The 18,471-nt window shown below is 53.7% G+C and overlaps 2 protein-coding genes across 3 annotated transcripts in view; one reads left to right on the top strand and one right to left on the bottom strand.

Moving 5' to 3' along the window:
- The window catches only part of Wasf2 (WASP family member 2), a 71,063-nt gene extending 67,312 nt beyond the window's left edge, over positions 1–3,751 (top strand). Inside the window, exons 9-10 of the mRNA XM_033767307.1 lie at positions 1–151; positions 1,122–3,751. The exon at positions 1–151 is cut by the window's left edge and continues 16 nt beyond it. Coding sequence (XP_033623198.1) covers positions 1–151; positions 1,122–1,279 — 309 coding nt within the window. The 3' untranslated portion in view covers positions 1,280–3,751. The remainder of the gene's footprint in view (positions 152–1,121) is intronic.
- An 8,921-nt stretch (positions 3,752–12,672) lies between these two features.
- Gpr3 (G protein-coupled receptor 3) lies at positions 12,673–15,779 on the bottom strand. 2 transcript variants are annotated; one of them, XM_010632667.2, is made up of 3 exons: positions 15,678–15,779; positions 13,746–14,668; positions 12,673–12,954 (listed from the first exon to the last, which is right to left on the bottom strand). In XM_010632667.2, the coding sequence occupies exons 2-3, from the start codon at positions 14,661–14,663 to the stop codon at positions 12,847–12,849; spliced, it is 1,026 nt and encodes a 341-aa protein (XP_010630969.1). In that variant the 5' UTR covers positions 14,664–14,668; positions 15,678–15,779; the 3' UTR covers positions 12,673–12,846. The 2 variants fall into 2 exon arrangements, with proteins under 2 accessions (XP_010630969.1, XP_010630976.1); XM_010632674.3 differs by having other exon boundaries at positions 12,873–14,668.
- Positions 15,780–18,471: the final 2,692 nt, after the last annotated feature.

Consider the following 18,471-nt stretch of genomic DNA (forward strand, 5'->3'; position numbering starts at 1 on the left):
CCACCCCCTCCAGGGCCCCCACCTCTCCCCTTCAGTGGTGGGGATGGCCAGCCTGCTGTACCACCACCGCTTTCGGATGCCTCCAAGCCCAAGTCCTCCTTGCCTGCCGTGAGCGATGCCCGCAGCGACCTGCTTTCCGCCATCCGTCAAGGTAAACTCCAGTGTGGTTCTGGGACCTTGGAGCCTTTTTGTTCTGAAACTAGGATGATTGACTGGAGGCTGGGAAGAGGGGCTCTTTGCCTTTCCCAGAGAATAGCCTTCACGGAATGGGGAGATTGGAACCTTAGGCCTCAGAGAAGCCTAAAAAGGCTTCACCCTGAAAATACAGAGTTTGAGCTTTCTTTCCATAGTGGTTTAACGATGTCTTAACTTGAGTTCTTAGAACTCCTTTAAAATTTATGCTTTGTATTTATTTCATGCATTTTTCCTTATCCGATACTCAAAAGGTACCCAGAAAAAAACAAGAATCCACTGTCGCAGTGGGTGCTGCTTCAGCTAGACTCAGTCATTCTTTGCTGTGCCGTCTATTGTATCCTCCCTCCTCCTGCCCTCTTTTCTCCTTTTTTCCTCCCCACTTCCTCTTACTCCTTTTCCTTCACTCTCCTCTTCTTTTCTCCTTCCCTTCATTCATCCCCCTTCCATCCCTCCCTATCACCGTCTCCCCTTCCTGTAGCATTTTTTCTCTTTTTGACCAGGCCAAGTCTGGTCGTATGGGGTTAGAGTAGCTGTTTGTGACCCTCAGGAAACTTGTGGCTTAGAGGAGACAGTCCAGAGCTGCTGAACCCCAATGCAGTCAGCAGACTTGGTCAGACTGAGCACTTGCTGGACAGGGAGGTGGGCCAGTCTCTGCTCAGCTCCCTGTGAGAAATTACCATCTTCGGCAGCCAGGAGAATGCAGGCTTTACGCTTCTCAGGCATGTACAACACCAAGACTCCAGTTCCTGAAACCCATCTCTCCTCTTCCTGTAACCCTTTTCCCTCTTTTCCTAAAGGAGCCTTCTTTCTCTCTATCCTTTCCAATCCTCTCCCAAAAGTGACCTCTGCTCTTGTTCAGTGCTAACTAGATTCTCGCTCAGTGTTTGGGACGTGCCTTCTCAACCCTTCTCCTTCTTTGCCATCAGGCTTCCAGCTGCGCAGGGTTGAAGAGCAGCGGGAGCAAGAGAAGCATGATGTGGTGGGTAACGATGTGGCCACCATCCTGTCACGTCGCATTGCTGTTGAGTACAGCGACTCAGAAGATGACTCCTCCGAGTTTGATGAAGATGACTGGTCCGATTAACTCTGCCTGCTGCCCACCTGCTTTCTTTTTCCTTCCTGCCTGCCTTCTTTGATACCTATCCCAGTAGTTCCATGGGGAGGAAAAAAGAATTTCAAGGGGCCAAAGCCTGTTCTGAAGCAACCAAAGACATATCCAAGTGCTTCCTCCAAATGAGCATGTATTTCCTCTTCCCGTTGTCAGGCCCAAAGGGTCCTGAGGTTCCATAGCTGATCCTCTCTTCCTTTCAAGTGAAAGCAAGGGGAGAGCCCAAAGCAGATCCCTCTGATAGGGATTTAGTTGGAAGTAGTGCCTTCCCAGGGAGCCGTTTTCAGCTGTGGCCTTTTCCCAAAATCCTTGTCCTCTGCTGTTTTAAATCATGCCACCCATCTTCTGGTCCTACAAGGACACAGCCAGCCTTGAGAGGGCAGTAGACTGAGTGCCCCAAGCCAGATGCCACACCCCTCTGCCCTACCCTTGGCCCTAATCAGCAAGGTGGGGCTGCCTTTTGCTCTGCAGTCTCCTGGCCTTTATTTCAAGAGGCATCAGGCCAGTAAAGAATCTTACCCTCCGCCCAGAAGTGATGCCTTTCTGAAGGCTAAGGCTGTTGTCTCCTTTCCTGACCCCCTCTTACTCAGTATGTTGTTCGGGTGTCCTTCAGGTGCCCCTCCCTCCCGTCTTCCTAGGTACCTGTAGGCCACACAGCCCAGTTTTAACCTCTGATATCCATGACCAAACTAGCCCTGGCACACAGAGACCTGGACCTCTGCCAGCTGTCAGGAGCAAAGCTTAGAGACTTGGAAGAGCAGGTTTGGGAGGATGGTGGAACTCCTTTGGACCTGCCTTCTTAAGGATGCTGAGGCCTAGAGATGGGAAGTGACTTGCACAAAGTCACACAGTTGGATAGTGATAGAGCAAGAGCCCAGACTTCCTGATTCCAAGTCACCTGTGTTTTCTGGGACCAAGTAATGGGCACCTACTGAAGTCTGGGCAGAGCAGTCTTGGCTCTGTGCTACTCCAGACTTCCCCATAGGCGGGGGTCCCAGGTGGAGGGCTTAGGCCTGTGCCAGCTCTGTCGGTGCTGCTCAGACCTTCATAGCCTCTGTCATAACCCTTTGTTGCCTTGTATCACCAGCCGTGTGCCTAGGAGCTGAGCTTCTAGGAGACCAGAAGTAGGGAGAAAAGAAAGGGGCCAGGCAGTTTTGACAGATGCTGTTTTCAATTCCACTGTGGCTCCTCCCCGTTTTATTTCCCCAATTTAAGCATAGGTTCTGCCAGCTGTAGAAACTTCAGTCCCTCAGGCTGGCAGCTGCTGCAGGTACCTGCCTGGGGGGACCTGGCAGCGTGAAGAGGACTGAAAGGCAGAGCAACTCAGGGTCCTCTTCTTGTCTCCTCCATTACTGCACATGGTGATGTTAGTCCCGCCTCGCCTCTCTTCCCAGAGCTAATATGCAGGTGCTCGTATTCAGGAAAAAACTGGTCAGCTCTGGCCAGAAGGAAGGTTCCTTCTCTTCTGCCCTAACTATCGTATAGCCTCTTATGCTGAAATCAGCTTCTCCTAGCTTCTCTGGCTTTCAGAGCCTGAAACAAAGAGAAACAGGATCTGTCTCTACCCAGCACAGCAAATGGTTGTAGTAATTGCCAAAGCCCTTGTAAACCCCTCCGGCTTGAGAAGAGTGTGATCGTGGGCACTGCTGCCTGCCCTTGCTGAATGCCTCTCTGCCTCCTTTCTTAAACTTGAGATATGCGGACTGAGCCTGCAGATGCCAGCAAGCCCTCCTGTCATAGCTACTCTAGAATGTGCCCTCTTCCCACTCCCGAGATTGGCACAGGGCTCGGCACCCAGCTTTATGCTGAGCACACCAGGGCCTCCCACCTGCACTTCGGAAGCTAAAGGTGCTTTCATCAGAACCCTGAAATGGATGTTGAAGGTACCTCGGCTGTGGCCCAGCAGGGGCTAGAAAGGCAGGTGGAGTGCAGCGGTTCTCCCATATGGGAGTCCTGGGGCCTGGTCAGGCCAGGGTTTGGGCCTAATGGGTTTAACTAAATTACCCCCATCCTCCTGCTCTCTGGTAAAGGGGGAGCCAGAGCCACTCGCTGTCATTTCACTCTGACCTTGAAGGGGGCGGTGTTGGCCTGGCTTCTGGAATGGACAGAGTCCGCAGTGGAAAGGGCTGGGGGCAGGAGGAGGTGGGGAGGGGCCCTGCCTGCGGAAGGTAGGATTAGATCATTAGCTCAGTGACCTCCTAGGGTTTCGATGTGCTGTGTTCTCATCCTACAGCTGGTTTGGTAATGATCTGCAAGTCCCGGAGAGCAACAGCACAGCTCTGCCTGACGCTCTCATTAAAATCCATGCAGCCAAGCTCGGTGCTTTGTAGCAGCCGGCCTTGCGAAGCCTCCTCAGCTCGGGGGGGCTGGGGACCCAGTCAGCTGAGAGGCCCTCTGGGCTCTACTATGCATATGTGTACCAAAAAAAAAAAAGTGCTTCTTTAAACCCAGAGCCCTTTAAGATGATAAAGGACGTAATGCAGGTTGGCACATGTTTTTGGAAACCTGTAATTGTAGAAAGCGAAGTTTAGTGATTATTTAAACTGGGCCTAGGTTGGTAGGAGAATGGAACAATGGCCCATAGGACTCTTAAGCACCAAAGCCAAGGGAGCCACCTCCCTTCCTGGTCTGCTCGGTCCTGGGGACCTGCCCCCAGAACGCTGTGGCCCAGGGACCCACCTTCCAGTCGGCAGTGTCAGAAGTGACTTGTGGCTTTGCCTTTGTTGTGAGATGATTTCATTCCAGGGGAGTGGGTTGAGGGGGGTCCCTTGGAGGCTCAGAGCAGCTGGCCCAAGCCCCAGTTTGCTTCCAGTGGAAGCTCGAGCGCCCTCAGAAACGACCCTGGCCAATGTCACTGCAGAGCTGAGGCGGTGTTGTCAGGGCTAATGTGAAATCTCTTCCCGTGGCGCCGATCCTCCTACTGCAGCGCCAGCTTGGACAGATTGAGGTCTCTGTGGCTTTGGTGACCCTGCCTAAGCATTCCCACCGTGTCTCTGCTCTGCTCTATGACTGCCTCCCGCTGCAGCCCCTCACCTGACCTCAGGGTCTGGGGAGGGAGGCAGTGTGCCAGGGCAAGGCGCTTCTGCTCAGGAGAGATGTCAGCCTTCCTGGGGGCTTCGGGCTTTGAGCTCTGCTGGGGCCCTGCTGACCCGGGACCGGATGTCGTACAGAAAAGTGCCTTGCTGTGTGCCTCCTGCCATGTTCACTCTAACAGTTCCTCAGTAAGGGCTAGGGAACAATTCTGTTACTGTATTAACTTTACTCAGTTAATTCACTTGAGAAACTAACCAATTTTTACTTTCTGTCTAGAATGATGTACATGTAGGAGAGTAAGCCGTAATGTTCCCAAAGTGCCTTGTTTTCTCTGATACAAATATATTTATAAGGACATATTCCAATGGGTTCTTGGGTGTATTTGCCACATCAGAATTTTAGGGAGTGAGCAAATCTGTAGTGGTGATGCCTTCTGAAAATAGGCCCCTTTTCCAAAGCTGAGAAAGGGACTCTTCAGTTAGAGATCTGAGCAGTGGGGTTAAGCCAAGTCCCCGAAGAGACCTTTTCTTCGTCTGCCCTATTCTTCAGACCCTCAGGAAAACATCCAATTTTCTAAAGCCCTGCAGCTCCAAACCTGGTCTCATTGGCTGGCCTGCCAGGCTCCTGTGTGTACCAACATTTGTACCCCAGTGACTTGAAGGTTCTGTGTAACTGTTCTGCGTATACACATGAACACTGAAATGCCAACATTTTCAGTAATTCGATAAAATCTCTATAGCCACTAGCCACCTCTGGTGTGTGTATGTGTTTTCCACAGAAATTAGAAGGGCAATACTGATAGCCACTGATGATGTTGGGACTTCAGAGTCTGGTCCAGCCCGATGGGCTTGAAAGATTCCTGAGTGGAGATCCAAGTTGGGGGACCCAAGGCCCCAACTCCCACGTGCCCTCCCTCAGGAGGAAGGGGAAGTGCTGGGGCCACGGAGACAGGCTGCCTTGCACTAAGCAGGAGAGTAGCACAGGCTGAATGCTGATGCTGCCTCCAACATCTGGCCGGCATCTTGTCTGCCTCTCAGGCCCAAGCAACTTACCTTAAATAGAACGATTTACAATGGAATCCGATAAAAGGTTCAGGCTGCTACACGCCCCCTCTCCTGCCTGAGAAGGCAGGGGGGGCTGGGTTTAGATTTTGACCCAAAAAAATGACCTACCCAGGAAGCAACGGTTGTTCAGAGCACAGCTGCTGCGGGTAACTATCCCTGGGGGTAATTTATGAGCAGACACCCAATTCCGGGCCCAGCAGATGCAGTGGGATGGCCCTCAGGAGAGGGGCGGGAGCAGGGTTGGTGCTCTGGGTCATGCCTGCTGTGCAGGGAGACAGTCACCCACTGGCGTCCCAGGAGAGGGGGCAGAAGTTTTGAATTGTCAGCAACTGCTGCGCCAGCCACTCTGAGCTCATCGTTGGAGGTGGGGATGCAGGGGAGGGGGCACGGAGCCTGCTTGCCCAGGGAGCCCCTCCACCCCACCCTCCTGCTCAGGGCTGTGTTTAGTCAGCACTTGGCTGCCCGAGGCCGGTGACTGACAGGCAGCCAGACACCCGCCCTGGCAGGAGACAAAATGGTGGTGTCGGGAGCCGCCCTTGCTAGGGAATTGGGAGGGAAAGAATGTGGTTCTGAGAAGCGAGAGGCCTGTGCTTGAATTCTGGCCCTGACACTCGGGAGCCGTGACACTGCACGTCACTCCACCTCCCCGGGCTAATGCTAGAATGAACATTTCCTGGGTGCCCACCACCTGCCAGAGACTACGTATACTTCATTTCAGTGGGTAGAGTCGGGTCCTCGGTTTCACACAAGAGAAAATAGACTCACAGAGGTCTAAGATCACATAGCTGACCAGAAGCAGCCCACGCCCCATCTGCTGTGCGATTTACACAGTGTAACAGTCTTCGTCTAGCATCGGGCTCCTAACTGTGGTAGGGGCGTGTGCAGGGTTTCTGTTAGCAGCCTCACCCTGGGTGCCTGCTTTTACCGCCTGATGCAGTAACAGGTGGGGTTATTTTTGCTCTGAAATGAAGCAAACTCCTCTGAAGGCCCTCAGCTACCTGGAGACAAAGCAGACTCGAGTTACGGTCTAGGGCTTCGCACAGACACGCCCTACCCAGTACACACAAGTGGATGCTCATTTGTGCACGTTTTTTGTACATATGCAGGGTGTGTGAGTAGTGCACAACCCAGGCCCAGGGACACATTGTGCACAGATCCTGCCCTTGTGGAAACAAGGACACAAATCAGCATACAGTTACAGGAACACATAATTGCAGGCAAACCTCACACAAAGTCCTACAGAGCCGCCCCTCCCTGCTCACTGCCTCTTGCTAGTTGCTCACTGCCCCCTCCTGGCCACCGGGTGGCCAGGGCAACCTGGCTCCATTTCCTGAAGCTCCTCAGGGTGGTTGGCAACCAGCTTCCTTTGGTCTAAGGGTAGGAGCAGTTTTAAGTGCTACCCCAGAGCCCTACAGGGTGAGAGTCTAGAGGGGGAATCTTATTTATTTATTTTGGCACCAGGGATCTAACTCGGGTCCTTGCGCTTGCGTGGCAGGCGGTGGAACCACTGAGCTAAATCCCCGGCCCATAGAGCGGGTGGGGGGATCTTAAGGACAAAACACCCTTTAACATCCCAAGGAATTTTTTAAGGTAGAATTTTTGGTCTCCTGGTAAGAGGAGGGCAGGCAGGATCTAGCTGCCCACACCAGCCGGCAGGAAACCGTGCACATAGGTGCTTCTGCTGCCGCACACCTCACAAAGGAGCAGACCTGCCTGGTGGCTGAAGCCAGAGGGGCAGGCTCTTCTAGCTCCCACCTTGCTGCTCCTCTTGGCGCCCACAACCTGTTCAGCAAGGAAGTGATGTGGTGATAGGTGGGGTCCTCCACTTTAGTGTCGCCGTCTTGGGAGCTGACACCACTCACGTGTATGTCTGAATAGCACACAATCATGAATGGCCCGACTCTGGACTCCTCTGGACAGACTTGGAAAGATCACCAATACAAGGCCTTTTGTTCTTTTACAAGTGAGACATGAGGCACAGAGAGGCACAGCAATTTGTCCAAAGTCACCCAGCAAACTAGCAGCAAACATGGAAGTAAAGCCAGGCATAGTGGCACATGGCCTATATCCCAGCGCTCAGGAGGCGGAGGCAGGAGATGAGCCTGGGCTATATAGTGAGTTCAAAGCCAGCCTGAACTACATAGGGAGACTCTGTCTCAAAAATAACAATAGTCCTGGGGATTTAGCTTAGTGGCCCTGCCCCTGTCTCAAGCACAAGGTCCTGAGTTCAACCCCCAGTAGCAGAAAAACAACAAAAAACATAGCCTTGGAAGTAAAAGCCTTTCTAATATCCCAGATAGCAAAATATCTGGACTTAGCCCCAGAGCTGAGGGGACTGGAGCTATAAGGGCTAACACTTGGGTCTCTGCTTTTCGGTCTGCAAGACCTCACAGGATCTCTGTGACTTCCTGAAGCCTGGGCGTTTCCCAGAAGAGATCCAGGCTGGAGTATTCAGCGTGGAGCCTTAGAATAGGCACCTGAGGACCTGGGTGGGTTCCACCCCTTCCCAGTCCCACCAACAGACTAAGCAAACCTCCAGCTTGCTTGCTTATTTGCTTTTGTGTGTGTGTGGTATCAAAGATTGAACCCAGGGCCCTCACACTAAGATACATCCCTATCCCTTTTTTTGGCGGTGTCGGGGGTCCTCACTATGTAGTTGAGACTGAACTGGAACACACTATGTAGCCAAGGCTGGTCTCAGTGATCCTCCTGCCTCGGCCTCCCAAGTGCTGGGATTACAGGCGTGCACCACCATGCCCAACTCATCCCTATCCCTTTCTAAAAAAATTTTTTTTTGTTGGTACTGGGGATCAAACTCAGGACCTTGCACTTGAGAAGCAGACAGCAGAACCACTGAGCTAAATCCCTGGCCCTTTAAATATTTTTATAAGACAAGGTCTCCCTTAGTTGCTCAGTTGCCAGACTGGGCTCAAATTTTCCTGCCTCAGCCACCCACAGTTCTGGGACTGTGGCATATACCGCTACATCTGGCTACCTCCATTTTCTTTTATACAAAACCAAAAGCAGGCTAAAAGGGCTTCTCCCAAGCCTGTGGCCACTTGGTAGTTTTTTCATCAAGATATGTAAATATAGGAGTGTTGAGTACATGTGTGAATACCTGGGTTCCGTGTGTGCACGCACACCTGTGGATGTGTGTTCGTGCATGCCTACAAGAATACTTAGACCCATAGACATGTAGAGCAGTGTGTGTGTGTGTTTGCACCCTGTACACACGTGACTGCATTTGTGAGGTTTTGAGTGTATGGTCTCTTTCTGTGTATGTATTTATTGGATACTAGGGATTGAGCCTTGCACGTGATTAAGCACATTCCCTACCGCTGAGCCACACCTCTGGCCCCTGAGGATGGGCGTGTGTGAATTTGGGGTGAATTTCTGCCTATCTGACAGGTGACTGAATGCATATGGAAGGTTTTGCTTGCACACATACCTGGGGTGTTCACTGGATGCACTCGGATGTGCTGGGGGGTAAAGCATGCCCAGACATACTGGTGAGTGTGCACTTGTGCACGCAGTAGCTTTATATGACAGGGCACACAGGTCACAGCGCTGTCCTCCCAAGAGAGCGTGATGTCAGCATCCCCCAGCCCTGGCACGCGGAGTACCACCTCACCCCAGCGTGTGCACTGCTCCCTAGACCCATCCCGCCTCAGCCCAGCGTGTTCCCTCCTCCCTAGACCCATCCTGCTTGGCCCATTTGCAGCCTCTTTCTCCCAGCTCCCAAGAAGGCCTGCAGCAAAGTCACGGGGCTGGTGGCCAATTAGCAAAGGGGTTAATCAAGGATCTGGGGACCCCCAGGGATGGGAAGCCCAAGGCAGGTGCAGGGGAGTTGGCAGGAACAGGATCTGCCTGACACGAGGCTGGGGGAGGGGAAAGGCAGGGCTAGATGGCTGAGCCAGCCTGTTGGTGCTGGAAATCTCTGGTCAGCAGGTGGATCCATGATTGCACAGTACTGACAGCAGCAGGGAGCATATGTGAGCGTGTGTATGCTGTGTGTGACGCATGGGCCTGTGTGCAGTGGTGTAGACAGGACTACTTCCCACCTGTTGTGCAGGTTTGTATCTGTATACTTGAGTGTGGGGTGGTGGTGTGCAAATGGGTTGGCTTATGCAAGCATGTCAGCCACTGTACTGAGGGTGCGCCCGTGTGTAATGTATGCAAGAGCATGCACGTAGATTCAAGTGTGTGTTCCAGCATGCGCTCATGTGCACATGAAGCTGATGTCCGTGTACACACGTGTACTGATGTACCTGTGTGCACCTGGGTCTACATGCATGTCTGTATGCGTGTGCGTGCGTGTGCTGTCTGAACAGCCATGCAGTGCCCATGCATGCGTGTGCCCTGTGTGTCCCCATGCGCACGTGCCCTTGTGCTCACAGGTCTCAGCATGGGAGGAGCTGGGGATGTGGGGCTGGCAGGCTCCAGGCTCCAGGAGGGAATCTGACAGACGAGCCTTGCCGCAGCCCCCGGCCCCGGGAGCTTGTTTTCCAGCCTGCAGAAGCTGCAAGCCCGTGAACTCATCTTATATTAATAGCTGCTGTCTCCACACTTATTGCAGAGAGAGGCGGTCATGGCCCCGATGGAGGATTGATGCTCAGGGCTGCCCCACCTGACCCACACAAGACCTGGGAAGAAGAAGGGGGGAAGACCCCAGCCCCATCCCAGGGCTTAGCCCTGCAAGAAAGGAACCCCTGCCTCCCTGAACTCGGAGCCTGCTGCCCAGCTCCCCTCCTGGGCCTCTAGCTGGGTGGGATCAGGCATCAGGACTGAAAAGCTGGCAGAGGCCAGGAAAGGCTGGAAAGCTTGGCTATCCCTCCCCAGACACAGGCACTCACACACACACACACACACACACACACACACACGGCCTCACAAGCACACACATACATGTGCATGACATGCAGAGCAGCCCTGGGCTGAGCACCAAAGGAGTCTGAGGCTGCAGGAGACAGACACAGAGTTTGGGGACAACACAGTCTTGCCCACAGGGGCCCTCATGTCAGTCAGATAAAAGACATGACCCTGTTCCTAGAGGCCCTCTAGCTAATGCAGGAGGCACAACCTGTGTCTCAGGGGCCCCCGTGTGGGTTGGAGCCCCTTGTTCTGAGCAGAGGCAAAGCAGTCAGCTTCCAGGATCCTTCAGTCTGAGGGGACAAAAGTGTCCCCTCTCTCAGGGACCCTCAGTTGGCAGAGGGGCAGAGCTGTGCCCTCCAGGGCCCCATACAGAGGAGGAAGGCAAGACTCTTGTATACACAGTCACTCAAAGGAGCTACATAGGAGACACATGGATGAATCACATCTTCAGAGCCGCAGCAGGGCTCAGCCAGGGGCGCTTCCTGGAGGACGCATGTGGCAGGGTATAGGGATGGCAGAACTGTCTGCAGCCCACCTCATACAAGGCTCCCCTAAATGCCTCAGATGGACCACACAACCATCCCCCAGACAGACAAAGATCCTCACCATAAGGGCCCAGTGCAGACCCTTCAGACACAGGGGGGCAAGCAGAAGTTCCCTGTTTGGGCCCTGACCCTGGAAGCTGGGATGAGGAAGAACGGGATCCAGTGGCTCCCAGCTAGAGTGGGTACCTGGTCCCCACACACTTCTGGACCCAGGTGGGGACTGCTTGGGAGCATGAGGAAGGCAGCAGGGGGACCCTACTCTGCATTACTCCTCCAAAGGCCTGGGTATAACCTGGAGAACCCTAGCTTTTCCCTAACCCGTCCTGCTTGTTTCCCAGTCTGCTGTTTCTGAACCATTGCTGAAACCCACTCCCTCAGCCAGAAAAGACATAGATTTGGAGTCAGATGACTTGAGTTCAAGTCCCAGCTCAACTCCCGAGCATATGACTGGGTAGATAAACGTCACCTTGCAGGGAGGCCTTACTTTTGAGTATCTTCATTTAAAAACTACTCATATATTCTTTATTCTTCCCCACTTTATGTACCATCAGCATTACACTTTTTGAAAAACCTATTTATTTGCTATTTCCTCCTGCTATTCATTAAGTTGTCCACAAGGACATCAGTAAATGGATGAAGACCTATTATTCTCAGAGCCTCAACTTCTTCCTTCAAGAAGTAGGGCAGGCACTAGCACCTGTCCAACTAACTCTTGGTGATGGTGTGAGAAGCGTTTGGCTCAAAGTCTGGCCTGAAGGAAGTTCTTTTCCGAGGGAAGGTGGGGAGGAAGGGTAAAGCTCAGCCTGACCTGGGGGGCCTCCCCACTTTACAACTGGGCTTGTCCCTGCCCAAAAGACCTCTGTCCTCCCCTGGCACAAGTGAGTGATCTTGAGCAAATAGCTGCTCCTCTTTGGACCTCAGATTCCCTATCTGTACAATGACAGAATGGGTTGGAAGCACTCTGGTTTTGGAGGCCCAACTTTCAACCTGGAAGACTGGGGACTAGGCTAATCAGAGACTCCTCTTGAGCCACACCCCACACCTGCCCTGCCCTTGCCTGGGATCCTCCCGCCCCCCACCCCAAAAACCAAAACTCACATCCCCAAATACACACTGTACAGCCACTAACCTCTGCATGGGAAATAAGCTTTTCCACAATGACTAGGCCCAGTGCAACCACCTCTCAAAGGTGGGCCTCTGGTCCCAGGATAGAAATCAGGGGTAGAATGTCCTTAGCCCTGGGCTTAGGAAAGAAGGAAATGAAAGGTTACTGCCCAGGAGAGAGAACAGATTCTGGATACAGATGTTCCTGGTTTGAATCCTGACTCGTTTCCTGGCTATATGATATTGGGCCAATTACTGGTGGTTTCTCAGCCTCAGTTTCCTCAGCTGTAAACTGGAGATGATACTATATGTGCCCGGGGATGCCTGCTACCATATGGAGGTGGCATGTACAGTTCCCTTAGCCCCATGCCCAGCCCATAGTACCCACCCACTGCAAGAAGGGGTTAGTTATCATTTTGAAGGAAACTGATATGCTGTTAGCATGTCATAATCTTCATGCCAGAGCCCAAACTGGCCAATTGGGTAAAAGAGCCCAGCACCCTGGTTCCTGTCCCCAGGGGGAGGTGAGATCTATGTCAGGTGATGCCCAGGTCTGACCAGAGTGACGCTGACATTCTGGAGTGGGAGGGTCAGCCACACTCTACCCTGGGTCCCCAGCTCTGCAGATCCCCCCTCAACTCCCCCCTAGTCTGGCCTGACCTTTTCATTCCAGGCTTTTCCCCATCAGGCCCATTGTACACCACACACACACACACACACACACACACACTTTATCACAAAATCATTTTTTATTGAGTTGGATTGGGAGACAGGAACAGGGAATGCACCGGGGACCATACCCCAGCTGGCAGAGGGGTGGGGTGTTGGCTCTTGCCCCGCCTCCTCTAGGGCACCTCAAGGTGAGGCCTGGTTCCCCAGGCCATGGCTGTGGCGCTGAACACCTGGCTGGAGTGGAGTTGGGGTTTCATTTCCTAGTCCTGGCTGCCTGGCCAGGATGCAGTTCCCCCAAAGGGCCACCAGAGGACAGTCCGCCCCAGCGCAGAGGAATTCTCGGTTGCTCAGGTGATGGCTTCTTAAAAAAATAAAAAACCAGAGGCTGGTGTGTTCCCCTTGCAAACCCGAGGGGGGCGGGCCTGGGGAGAAAGCTCTGGTTTTTATGATCTCTTCGATTAAAAAATAAGCAAAAATAATAACAAAATACATGATTTCTCTTTCTCCATTTCTCCCCTTCAGGAACTGAGGTCAGAAATGGGGGGGGGCGGTGTAGGGATACCCTGGTATGGCCTAGATTTCAAGGTGTGGGTCTCTGTTTCCCCTCACCACCCATAAATAAATTTATAATAAATAAATAATAAATATATTTTCTTTATGTGCACATATATATAGATAAATCTTTCTTCTATTTAGGCAACTAAGTGACTACTCTGACTCTTGAGCTTAGAAATTAAAAAATAAAGTGACGCGGCCAAGGTCAAGTCTGAGGGAGGGGAAAGGTCAAGACTTTGGAATGGCACTGTAAAATTCCCAGCATTCTGGAATTGTGAGCTAGCTGGGCAGTGGGACATTTCTAAGTGGAATCCTGACCAGCTGGAAAGTTCTGGAACCATGGAGCCAGCTGGGCCCCTGCAGGGATCTTGAACAGAAACCTGAAACACCCAATGTCCTAGAACTCCAGAACCAGCTGGGTCTTGGGGGTGTGGAGCTGGGCGCTTGGAACGAAGACCTGGAGGATCTAACATTCATTCTGGAATTCTGTAGTGATAGGGTTGCAGAGTCACCACACGGTAACTAGACGTCACTGGGGGAGCGAGATCGGAAAGGGATCTTGGAAGAGGAACAGCAGCAGCAAATGGCCCACAGTACCTTCTGCACATCCTGGTTGCGGAAGGCATAGATGATGGGGTTGATCATGGAGTTGTAGGTGGCGGGGAGCAAGGTGAGATAGGTGTAGAGGCGTGGGGACTCCGCATCACCCAGCAGGCAATAGATGGTGAAGGGCAACCAGCAGGCGGCAAAGGCGCCAAGCACCACAGCCAGTGTGGCAATGCCCTTGCGGGTGGCCACGTAGTGGGAGGCAGGTAGCAGGTGCCGTTGGAGGGCAATCTGCTGGGCATGGCGGCAGACAATGCGGCAGATCTGGGCATAGAGCTGCAGCATGATGCCAAACACCATGAAAAAGGCAATGGCCAGGACCACCAGATGGTTCTTGGAAAGTGGATACACCACACCGCACATGGTCAGGCCATCCAGGCAGTTCCAGGCCAGCACAGGCAGCAGTCCCAGGCCCAGGGCACCTCCCCACACTAAGGCCAGCATCACATAGGTCCGAGTCACTGTTGTCTCCGAGTAGTAGGTGAGGGCATTGTACAGGGAAAGGTAGCGGTCGACAGTGATGGCCAGCAGGCTGCCGATGCTGGCGGTAAAGGCCATCGCCAGCACGCCAACCAGCACCAGGCTCATCTCCGCCAAGCCGATGCAGAAGACAGCAGCGAAATGCAGGACCAGGCCCAGGCCTGCCAGCAGGTCTGCCACGGCCAAGCTGCCCACCAGCAGAAACATGGGAGCACGGAAGGCAGGAGTGCCGACGATGATGGCTACCACCAATGCATTCTCGCAGGACACCAAGGTGCCTGAGATGCACAGCACCACATCCCAGGCCCTGGGCGAGGGCAGTGATGCAGCTGAGCCTGTGGGCCCCTCTGCTGGACCTAAGCTGCTCAAATTCACGTTGCCCGGGCCAGATGAGAGCCAGGCCAGGGGGCTGCCTGAACCCCGAATCATGGTACCTGCAGGAGAAAGGCCCTGTGAGATGCTGGCAGGGCTGGGTGCTGACAGGAGGGGTCTGGAGTAGGCAAGGTGCCCCCAGATAGCGTACCCCGATACCCTCCCACCCCACTAATTCATGTCCTAGGCTCTTTTCAGGGCACACTGGTCCTCTCCAATGCCTCTAGGCCTCTCAAGAGGGATCTCATTCCCTGGGGATCCCTGCCCTAGATCTCTTCACACTCCCTTCCACTCCTCTGGGTCCCACAGGCCCTTTCCCCAGCATGTGCGACCAAAGGATATCCAGATGAAGAGCTACCCTAAGTGAACCAGGAACCACAGATCTAGGGGATGCCCAGTAAGGCTCAAGAGCGGGGGGGGGGAGGGAAACATCTTGAGACTGAGAGCGACTCTGCTCCCTCCCACCCGAGAGGATGACTCTGTTTCTGAGGCTCCCAAACCCCTCACGGTTCTCAATGCTGCCAGCTCCAGGCTCCGCCCCCAGGGAAAGCTCGTGAAGCTCTTGCCAGCCCCCAACCAACATTCCTGGGGTAATGCCTGGGAACTCAGCCCCCCACTCACCCTCTCCCAGACTTCTGTCCCCAATGGACCCTTCTTTCTGTCCAGACTCCCTGGGTCTCTGCAACAGACACCCCCTGCTGGAAGCCTGGATCTCTGATCCAGACTCCGTTTGCTGGGACACCTGGATCTATGGCCTGACTCCACCTCTTGCTTGGATAACAAATCCCTAAATCAGACACCTCCTGCCCCGGACTCCTCCTGCCCACTCAACGTAAAATGACTGTCCTTCCTTCCAGGGCCTCGGATCCCTACAGGAAGGTTCGCCCGTTGCTGGGTCACCCAACTCGCCGCTCCAGCACCCAAACACTTAGGGCCACGCCTGCTAACCCAGAATCCCAGCCTCGACCTCCAACCCTGTCCAGCCGCAAGGAGTTTTCCACCCGCCCAGTACCCGAGCATCCCGGGTGCCCTCGCCGATACTAGGTGCCCGCGGCAAGGCCCATCACTCACCACTCGGGATCGGACGAGGCCAGGCCGCGGGGAAGCTCCACTCGGGTCCTGGCAGTGCAAGGTGTGCGCGGACCCCGAGAAGCCCCCGCGGCCGCGGGAGAAGCGGCGTGAACGGTTCGGTGACGTCTGCCACCCGGTTGGCCAATCGGAGCGGCGCGCTGGGGCGCAGCGTGCATTGCGCGGCATAGTAATGAGGCCTCACCCGGCCCGCTCCCCCATTCATAAAAAGCATCCGTGGCTGTGGCCCCGCCCCCTCCGGACTGGGCTCTCGCTGCCCTTGATGCGGCGCCCTCTGCGGGCTGGGGCTCTCGGGCCACTGGCGGGAAAGCCTTGGAGAAGTCTCAGGAAACCTACAGGGAATATAGTTGGCGGAGCGGCAGGGGGACTCGAACAAGCTGTGGGGTGCTGGGACCCTCGGGTGGCAGGAATCCAGGAGACCGAGTGATGGGGCTGAATGGGCGTCTCTGGTGAGGCTGACGGGGTTGCCGATGATGGGCTCTGAGGTGACAGGGACAGGAGCACGAGAAAGCAGGGAGGTGGGTGGCAGTGACGAGTAAGCATGGTGACAGGATTTGGGGGGATGGCAAGCGTGGGACACTGACAGTAGAGGGTAGGACTCCCAAGGCAACCGTTGCAGTGTCAGGGCCACTGCAGCGAGGGAGCTCGGGGCTCCCAGGGTGGCAGAACATGGCAAGAATGAAGGGACCTCAGGACCAAGATCCTGCCAAGTGCCGAGGTTCTGAGGTAACAAGAGTTAATGACGAGGATTGTAGGGTCCTGGAATGAAGGTACTGGTGACTGCTGAGTGACCCCAGGGTGAGGGAACACGTAGAGGGCCCAACAGACAGTGACCAGGCGGGTGATCTACTGCCAGGACAGGTCCCGTGACGCTGGGGCAAGATGAGGAGCTGGTGACGTCACTCGAGTCGGTCCAATGGTGCCCGCACAGCACGGGAGAGGGCCTGGCAAGATCGCAGACCTGAATTATTTATTCAAGGATCTGGAAGGCCAGCAGGGTAGGGTGGGGGCCACTTCCCCGAAGCAGCAGGAGCTGGGGAGCCGGGAAGAACTTGGAAAGGGGAAAACCTGGCAGCTCAGATCTCAGGGAAGACTCCCCCCACCCCCTCAGCCTCCAATCTTAGGCTCCCTGGTGAGGTGAGCCAAGGAGAAAGGGCCCCTGCTCTAACCCTGCCTCTCCTTAAAACCAGGAACCACCCCAGCAGATTTCATCAGATGTGACCTGGAGTTAAGGGTAGCAGCCCCTCCTCCCTGTGGCTCCAGCTTTGATCCTGGCTGGAATCACCTAGGTCTGTGGGAGGGGGTGAAGGAGGGATTGAGTTAGGGTTTGAGAAAACCTGTGACTTCTTTCCCTATCCCAGCACCACTACAGCCCCCACAGTCGGGGTCCACTGTGGTTCAGATGAGGGGCAGAGGTGAGGCCAAGAGGCAGGGAACATGGGGAGAGGGGAGGACTTGGACTGGGGAGTATGATGTGTTTCAGGTTGGGATACCAGGAGCAGACTAGTTTCAAATCCCAAGTCCTCCATTCCCTTTGGGGACTTTGGGGAGTTTTTCAGGCTCTCTGTGTCTGTTTTCCCATCTATAAAACAGGAATGAAGCCGGGTGTGCTGGCACACACTTAAAATCCCAGAACTTGGGAAGCTGAGGCAGGAAGATTGCCACAAGCCCAAGGCCAGCCTGGGCTAGATAATAAGTTAAAGGCCAAATCCAAGAGACTGAATGAGACCATGGATTTTCATGTATGTGCTTCCTCTCATGTACCAAAACTTCCCATGCCGGTGTTTGATAATTCTGAAAAGTTAAGGGACATTTTCATAGATGAAGCCTCGAAAAGCCAAGGGACTTACTCCTAATCACACAGTAAATGGCAGAGCTGGGATCGGAAGCCAGGCAGGTCTATCTAACCAAGTCCAGGAGCCCTTCCACTCTAGCCTAGATGTTCCCTTTACCTAGAAGGGGCAGACGGTGAAGTTCTCTAGGGCTGACAATACCTGCAGTTCCCCATATGGCCACCAGATGGCTGTGAGCCCTCAATTCCAGGTTGTGCTTACCTCTTCTGTTTTCACTAATCTGAACTCTACAGGGAGTTCTACAGGGAGAGTGGATGTGGGTGTGTGTGCATCTGTATGTGAAAGAAAGATAAACTCCACTCTTGTCCAAAACCCAGGACATCTGGACGTCGTCATGGCATGCATCCTTAGCACAGGCTCGTTCATTCAACCAAAATTCATTGACAGTCCCCTGGCCTTGTTTTTGGTAGGTGCTCAGGAGAGATGATCTGGTCATATTTCTGTATTTCCAACATTCAACACATAATTACTGAGCATCTACTATTTGCCTGGCACAGAGGACACAGCAGTGAACAAAAATCCCTGCTGTCTTCAAAAATCTTCCACTCTAGGGGGGAAGAGACGGACAATCTACACAGAGATACTTAATATCTCAAGTAGGGAGCCCTTGAGGGTCTCAAAGCCCACTGACCCAGACAAACATGTACACAAGTTACCACAACACGGTGCAGTATGACTACTAATAGACATTTAGTCGGCCTGTACCATGTGTGAGGAGTTCACTAGAGAAGGAGATACGCCTTCTTAGAGCTTACATCCCAGAAAACAAAAGGGTCATGAGTTAAACATTTGACACATGATTCAGAGGGAAAAGCAGGTGCTGTGAGGTAGAATAACCAGGGGCTCTCTCTTAGGTAAGGGAAGTCATAGAGTGAGTCACTTAAGAGAACAGAAGAGTTTCAAGGAGAGGGCACAGCCCCTGA

The sequence above is a fragment of the Fukomys damarensis genome, unplaced genomic scaffold (assembly GCF_012274545.1).
Source record: "Fukomys damarensis isolate Sample0158 unplaced genomic scaffold, DMR_v1.0_HiC HiC_scaffold_23, whole genome shotgun sequence".
Taxonomy (NCBI): Eukaryota; Metazoa; Chordata; class Mammalia; order Rodentia; family Bathyergidae; genus Fukomys; species Fukomys damarensis.